This window comes from Oncorhynchus masou, chromosome 22, assembly GCF_036934945.1.
Source record: "Oncorhynchus masou masou isolate Uvic2021 chromosome 22, UVic_Omas_1.1, whole genome shotgun sequence".
NCBI classification, from domain to species: Eukaryota; Metazoa; Chordata; class Actinopteri; order Salmoniformes; family Salmonidae; genus Oncorhynchus; species Oncorhynchus masou.
In genome coordinates this window covers 24,502,811-24,511,011 of record NC_088233.1, presented here as the reverse complement: position 1 = coordinate 24,511,011, position 8,201 = coordinate 24,502,811, and the positions used below count along the sequence as shown (strand labels likewise).

At 47.5% G+C, this 8,201-nt stretch overlaps 1 protein-coding gene across 1 annotated transcript; it reads right to left on the bottom strand.

Moving 5' to 3' along the window:
- Window positions 1–228: 228 nt before the first annotated feature.
- Window positions 229–7,216, bottom strand: LOC135509234 (V(D)J recombination-activating protein 1). Its single transcript, XM_064929722.1, has 4 exons — window positions 7,041–7,216; window positions 5,766–6,119; window positions 4,464–5,605; window positions 229–3,781 (listed from the first exon to the last, which is right to left on the bottom strand). Exons 2-4 carry the CDS (start codon window positions 6,101–6,103, stop codon window positions 2,025–2,027), a joined length of 3,237 nt encoding a protein of 1,078 aa, XP_064785794.1. The 5' UTR covers window positions 6,104–6,119; window positions 7,041–7,216; the 3' UTR covers window positions 229–2,024.
- Window positions 7,217–8,201: the final 985 nt, after the last annotated feature.

Below are 8,201 nucleotides of genomic sequence, written 5' to 3'. Positions count from 1 at the left end.
TTTTCTTTGGAAGGTAGGCTAATACTGCGTGGACTGGCACAACTGTATGTAAACCTATAGAATATCATTTATTTTCTGTGGTTGAACGTTTGTGGCAAAATATGTTATGATAAAAAAAATTACATTGATCAGTTCACACAGGTGTAATAACATAAACCAACACATAAGCTCAGTTATCAATGGCAGAATCAACAAATATTTTTAATAAGTTTAATAGTGTGATAAATTGTTTGCTACATTTTCAGTACATTAACAGTATTGTAGAGAGGTATGAACAATTACTTCAGTAATCATAAAACAATAGGCCAATAAAACCACCAAATCAAATGAACAAACACGTTAAACAAGTGAACAGTGAACAAATGTGCATCAGGTATACGTATCATTTTCATTCAAAAAAAAAAAAATGAGTGAGTGCTTTTGGCAACAGTTGTTATTTTCCTGAGTTTAAATGTACACTTGAAACATGACAAAGCAACAGATTGAATACACCGCTGATATGAGATTCACACAAACCATATCCATCATCCTTCATGTAGCAAACGCAATTTAGTAATGGAAAATACATTATTTAACATACCGTCATGTAAAACGTGATGTTATTATGTGACTGTGACTGTTGTTTAAACTAAATATTACACATTATGAAAATCTGTACATCATCAGGTTAAAGTCATGACAGTAAAATAGAACTAGAACATTTAATGTGTCAAATATAAAAATTGCCTGTCACAACTCAAAATGGCGTCGTCAGAGATAAACAATAACATCAATCAATCAAACAAATAAACTATCAAATAAATTCAGTTCCCCTCAAGGCTCACTTGCTTCCCTGTTTACTCTTCCCTGTTTACTCGCTCCAGAAGAAGCATAGAACCAGGGTTGTGTGGGGATCCAATAAATATCATCTAAAGACCTCATCTTGTCAAGCCTCGAGGTGTTCGGCCTAGTAATGGAGCCTACTGCATTTTCATGCGGTCAACAAAAATGGCTGTTTATATGTTATTTTATGAAAAGAGGTAGAATGGTATTATTTCTCTTTCACTGTGCAAATGCTAAAACAGATAAAGATGGTTTCAAAGTCACCCAGGCCCCCGTTTTGGACTTCGGGACCCAAATATGAAGCTCTAAAGCAATATTTTTTCGATGGCAGCCCTGAAACGAAGACAATTTGAGGCTATATGATTCCATTTTACTCCAGGACTGGAGATAAACTAATACATTGATCATAAATGTGAGCTCCTTTATCACAATTTCCATTCCATGACTTACAGTGCTTTCATTTGTTCCCATAAATAAACCCACTGGATAAATTCATGGATGTGTCATAACCCATGCAATACAATAAACTGTCCCACATTTCATAGGCACCCAGAGATAAAACACTAACTATCAAATCATTATGAACTAATGAACTAATATAAAATACCAATATAAAATGCAACGACATTTAGGAATTATGTATGGAAATTAAATTTAAGGTAAAAAATATTTTCAAATGTCCTCAGAGTAAATAATGAATCAAATAAAAAAGTGCCACCTTTTTTGGATTATGACAATTAATAATAATGTCTGTACAGAATAAAGTATCTTCCTCTTACATCACTACTAATATATAGTTCAAATTGTAGAGTAAATATTAAGTTTGAAACAGAACAGCAGGGGCGCACTGGTCATCTGGCTTTTCGTGGAAATGCTATACTAGCTGGTCCATTTTTTAGCCTAGTGGGCATGTCTAACTTTTTTTTTTTTGCACAAAACTATCATTATCTGGCTAATAATTGGGGCCTCAAGGGAAAATGTTTTGCTGGTGTGGGGGACTAGAGGAAAAAAATGGGCTGCTGTGTGGGCCTCAAGAAAAACACTGGGCTAACATGCTAGGAATGCCAGGGCTGATTTTTGGTCCCAGTCCACCCCTGCAGAACAGTACAGTACAGACAGATTAGAATTAGACATGCTCCTGCTAAAACATATCCCTCCTGTAATCCATAAAGTTCCAAAGAAATGTCAAATTATTTTTTTTTTCAAAAGTCTGGGACATCCAGTGACATGTCAGCATCCTCCTGTGTCTCCTGACTCCCCACAGTGTCAATGGTGGCCTGCAGAGCTTTGGCAGAGTCCTTGTGAGCTTCCATGAACTTCTGCAGGTACTTGGATGTGTAGAGCCAGTGGTGCTTCAGCACGTCCTCCAGCTCAAAGGTCTTGGACTGGCGGGCATTCATCTTCCTGAACCTTCTGAACAGCTTGTTCCCAGACTCATTCCCCTCGCTGGCCCAGGCCCCGATGGAGCCATCCCTCTCCACAATCTCTGGCACATGGGCCAAGGTCTTGTGCAGGTAGTTGGTGATCTTTCCGTCATACCTGTACTTGAAGACGGTGGAGAGCAACTCTGCGAAGCGTTGGGAGTTGAAGCTATACCGGCAGAGCTGGTCTGGGCACTCCTTGGCCGGGCAGGTGGAGCGCCACACAGGCTTCATCTGGATGTAGAGCCCCATCAGCTCCCTCAGGGCTTCCTGACGCTCCTCTGAGCACACCAGCTCACACACTGCCTCCACTGCCTCCCGGGTCATCAGCTTCCGTGCATAGTTCCCATTCATCCTCATCACAGGCTTCAGCTTCATCTTCTTCCTCAGCTGCTTGTCCAGGGCGGCCCGCCAGCTCCGACGCTGCTCCCGGCTGGGGTTTGCCTTGTGATAGACCTCCCCTATCTCATCCTGGAAGATCTTGTAGAACTCAGTGGCATTGCCGATATCACAGTGCAGGGCGTCCAGTGTGGGCTGGGTCTCCATGAAGGGCTTGGCAGAGACGCCTTTGACTCGGTCTCGCAGCTCTTCAGCTGACTCAGAATGAGGGTTGGTCCTCCAAAGTTCGTAGCGCTCCAGGTTCTCGTCATGGCTGCGGGTGACAGAGTGGAGAGTCATGTTTTGGGAGGCCTCTGCCCGAGTGGAGTCACACAACGTGCAGATGTAAGTGGAGCCAGAGGCCTCCAAACCCTCCATCTCTCGCACCATCTTCTCATCATAGCCCGTGCCCCGGAAATGGAAGCGGAAGGAGCGAGAAAGGCCGCCCACAGACAGGATGAGACGGCTGTGCTTCATAGCGTTCCTTTCGGCCACCACAGGCCCCAGGACGCCTGTGAGAGTCTCGTGGTCCGACTCGTCCACAAACATCAGGCATAGCGGCTTGCAGGACATCTCTGAGTTGGGCTTGGTCTCCCGGAAAATGGTGATCGCCTCATCTTCTCCCTCAGCTTGAATAGAGACGGACATGATGGTGAAGGAGAAACGCACAGCCTTTTCCGGGACGGCCGGCCCTCCGCCATGCTTCTCACTGACGTCCCCCATACCATCGCAGGACTCCTTGATCATAACGCTGAAGCCCGAGGTGCAAGCACTGTCCTCCAGGCCTCGCTCTCTCAGCCCCTCCATGATGTCTTCCTCCAGGTCCTTCAGGGCTGACACCAGGGCCACGTCATAGCGAAACCGTCGCGTGACTGTATCTGCTGGGGAGTCGTCCACCGAAGCGATCCACCCTGATAGCCCGTCAATGATCCCCACATGGCAGGATGTGGACACACTCTTGAGGGGCGGCTGCCACTCAAAGGGGTGGTAGCCTGGGAGGAGCTCCTTCTCTGCAGCGCGTAAGGTGTGCAGGGGCTGGAAGATCTGGCGCCCACTAGTGGCCTTGACGGTGCGGTACATCTTGTGGTACTGGCTGCAGCTCAGGAACGTGTTGACCCGGATGGCCAGACACACAGCAGGATGCAGGCCAAAGCCCCTGCCTGGAGCCGGAGAGAGAGTGAGAGAGTGATGGAGAGAAACAAAGGCAGATATGATGTATTATGAGTACTAAGACATGTTTATGAATGAGAGAGCTGTCATCGACCTCAGTCACTAGTTAATTCTAGCACTCTGATGATAATTTCAGTATTGAATATCTCTTAATTGCACCCCTGCATTTGCTGTCATTATGAACGTTATGCAGAGGACAGCAGGGTGAATCAGTGAAGCTGCCATAAACTGATGTATTGGCTGCAGATGAAAACAGACACCAGCTGGCCTCTATTCCCCAGAGTGGAGTACGATGCTGCCTGTATAATTTGCAGATACAAGTGGTGCTGATGTTGTTGACAAGAGTTGTTATTGTGCATTAGAGAGAGTGTGAAAAGGGGAGAGAGAAGAGAAGGGGGAGAAAACGAGAGAGGGGGTGAGAGCGAGAGAGAGAAAGCGATAGAAAGAAGGTGTGAGAGAGGGAAAGAGAGGGAGAGGAGCGAGAGGACAGAATGTGTAACAAGATTTTCCATTTACAAATATCCCACAGAGTGGGTAGTTGTCAATGTTTATGTGAACTGCATCTTTGAACAAATGCAATACTCGAATCTCAACAATAAGTGGCTCAAATCCTGTGATTACATTAGATCATATTTGTTGTTTGTGTGAGCTACTGAATGTCCAGACTCCTACCTTGCATCATGGCCTCCAGTTCGTCTGCCTGCCGGTGTTCGTTTCCAGCCCTCAAAGCTAGCAGGAACAGGGTCAGGCACACCGACTTGGTGTCTCCACCTTCTTCCTTCTCTGCAAACACCTTCACCTGGGTCTTCAGGTCCCTCAGCCGGTGCTTCTGGGCACGTCTCGTCAGTGACAAGAGATGCTGTCGGGGCCTTCCCCCTTTGTTGACAGGCAGGAAGTTGTCCAGGCTATTTTCCGCTGACTTGTGGTCCCCATCCACTTCCTCCAGATGGTGACCCAAGCAATGGGCTCTGAAGGAGTCCAGCCGGACCTGCTCCCCACAGCTCTCTCTGGGGCAAAGCAGCAGCAGGGAGTTCAGGACCCCCAGGAAGCCCTTAGCTGGGGCAGTAAGGTCGGCAGGGCCGCAGGGTAGGGTGCAAGCCGGGCAGTGGGGGCCCAGAGAGTAAATATATTTAGCGATGCAGCTGCGGCAGAAGAGGTGTCTGCAGGGGGACTGGACGGGCTCAGACAACAGGTGGTCACACACCTGACAGGTGACTGAGCTCAGGAAGTCCACAGGGAGGTCCTCGGACAGCAGTCTGGCACTAAGGTGCTCTTTCTGGCAGAGGGTGAAGCTCTTCACCCACTGAGCTCTCTGGACACTGGATCTCACCCAGGGTCTAAGTCCAGGTCCTTGGTGAGGATCTATCACTGTTCTCCAGGCTCTCTTCTCACCAACAATAGCAGCGTTATCCTGGATGTCCCACTTGGTCCTCTTGGCCAGGCGATGGGCTCCACGAGTGGGCTTCCTCCTCTTCCTCCCTCTCCTCTGTAATGAGGGTTTCTTGGGTTGGCAGAGGAGGCAGAGGGTGGTGTGGGGTCTCCACCCAGGGACATGGGTCCTGGAGAAGCTGCAGAAGCCCCCTCCTCGCATGGCCAATGTCCAGCAGCGCTGGCAGAAGAATGGCGGATGGACGACCTCCATGTCCCCCGCCACGTCCACTTTGAAGACCTTGAGGATGACCTCTGGCCAGCTGGTGGCCTTGCAGCCCATCCTACGCAGGGCACTCCTGCTAGCCTCGTCCAGAAGCCCCTGGACTTCATGCTCTGGACCTTTGGCTTTCCTCAGGGCCCCGCCACAGAGACGGCACAGACACCTGCACACACACATTAACATTAGGATATTACATAAACCAAAAGTTTACCAGAGGGCGGAAGAGATCTGAAGTCTCTGATCTTCCAGTATGTTTTAAACAGAGTGAAAGTACATTTCAGAGCTTGTCGCTGATTAAAAAACACTCCACTTCCTCAACTGACCTGAGGTGGTTCATGTGTGTGTCCATCTCCAGGAGTTTCAGGTCCACTCTCTTTCCCGGACCCTCTACGTTATCCTTGCTCTTACCCCCCAGGCAAAGCTTCATCACACTCCCTGGGAGATCCACCACATCCCCCACAGTTTCCCCCAGGGGTGCAGAGGCCATCACCCCAGACAAGGCCCCTCTCTCTAGCTGCATCTCCCCGGGCAGCGGGGCCCTCTCCATGGACCTGACCCGGAACAGCTTGAACTTCCAGTCTGAGAACTTGGAGTAGGGGTGATGGAGCTCGGCCGGCATGGAGCACCGCGGGGCATATGTCTCCAGGGTACCCTCCTCCATAGTGTCAGCAACGGCTCTGGAGGAGAGGAGAGGAATAAAGGAGAGGAGAGGAGTTAGATCAGTCCTCGTCCAACCAGCTTAACTTAAATCTGGTGGAATTTATGTACAATGTCCTCTGTAAACCAGTGAACAGTGTGGACATTTGAGATCTGACCCAGTTCTGTATTATACCATAAGTGGCATTTAGATCTTCTGTAAAATGCATGAGACATTCAAGGATCGATCCACTACCAAACAAACTTTATTTCTATCTTCCCCCAATCCTGGTGCTCAGGGAACTGCTGTGGCAATTTTTGCCTTGGAATTGTGAAATTGATAAATGGACACACCTATCCCTGGGGGGCTGTCAATCACTTTTATTAGTCATTTTCTAGGCTGGAGACAGAATTGGAGCCCCAGGAGGCTCTTACTGGCATTTGGAGCACCCAGAAAAATACATAATTTTTCATTTCAGAAAAATAATTATACAGGAATAGGCCTATTTTTTATATGCCACTTGAATTCAGAGGAAACTGTTCCAATTGAACCCTGAAGTAGTTATTTTGAAGGGCTAAGACATCAACAACATCCTCATAGTCAACTGCTCGTATACAATAATACCATGTGACTGTCAATGTACATTTGCAATGCTATGTCAACCAATGTACATTCATATACATTCAAGTAGCTCCACTATCAACACATCAATTAAACCAAAGAACAAACAGACTCTTACCATGTCTCACCATTGGCGTGCCCATAGTGTCATTTTCCTTCTCTCCATCTCTGTGTGTGTATGTACCCAGTGTGATTTTTCCCTGGGAAGTTTGGAAGTCTGCTTTACTCCCAGCTCTCTTTGTATCTCTCAGACTGAACTTTCATTAGAGTCTAACAGCTGAGTCACCCACTGTGTGTGTGTGTGTGAGAGAGAGAGAGAGCGAGAGAGCTGGGCCCTTACCTTGTTTTTCAGTCTCAGCTGGTGTCAGTTCCCTTGGGCCTCCTCTCCGCATGAGGGCACAGGGGGTCTTGGAGTCACAGCCTGCACAGTGTGTGTGTATGTTTGTGTCTATCTCTGGGCCTTGGGCTGATTCTTGGCTTGGTGTGTCTCCCACTACGGATTGTTACTCCATGGGAAGGATATCTTTCTGTCTGTCCCTCTCTTCCGCCCTCTGGTATTTATACCCCGTACGGAGACCCCAACAGACAAACACTGCCACCTGAGACACTGGCAGCTGATCAGAAAACAATATGAGGTTAACCTCAAACACACACGCACACACAGTAGTACACAAACCCACAATCCTAAACAGACATATCCATAAACATCAAAACACACACCGTCAAACACATACACACTCACAAACACACAAACACAGTACATTAACACCTCACACTCCTCACCAGGTGGGGACTCTTTTGTGACACCCCTCCCCCTTTACCAACCTCCATCTGTGGATTCATCTCCACCAGGTGGTCCAAACTGTGAAAGGGAGAGTGGTGAAAGAATACCAGTACAGGGTTTTTTTATGGAGAACACAGTATATAGCCAGTAGAGCCCTACTTTCACAAAGAGGAGCAGTTAAATCAAATAAAATGTATTTATATAGCCCTTTGTACATCAGCTGATATCTCAAAGTGCTGTACAGAAACCCAGCCTAAAATCCCAAACAGCAAACAATGCAGGTGTAGAAGCACAGTGGCTAGAAAAAACTCCCTAGAAAGGCCAAAACCTAGGAAGAAACCTAGAGAGGAACCAGGCTATGTGGGGTGGCCAGTCCTCTTCTGGCTGTGCCGGGTGGAGATTATAACAGAACATGGCCAAGATGTTCAAATGTTCATAAATGACCAGCATGGTCCAATAATAATAAGGCAGAACAGTTGAAACTGGAGCAGCAGCACGGCCAGGTGGACTGGGGACAGCAAGGAGTCATGATGTCAGGAAGTCCTGAGGCATGGTCCTAGGGCTCAGGTCCTCCGAGAGAGAGAAAGAAAGAAAGAGAGAAAGAGAGAGCACACTTAAATTCACACTGGACACCGAATAGGACAGGAGAAGTGCTCCAGATATAACAAACTGACCCTAGCCCCCCGACACAAACTACTGCAGCATAAATACTGGAGG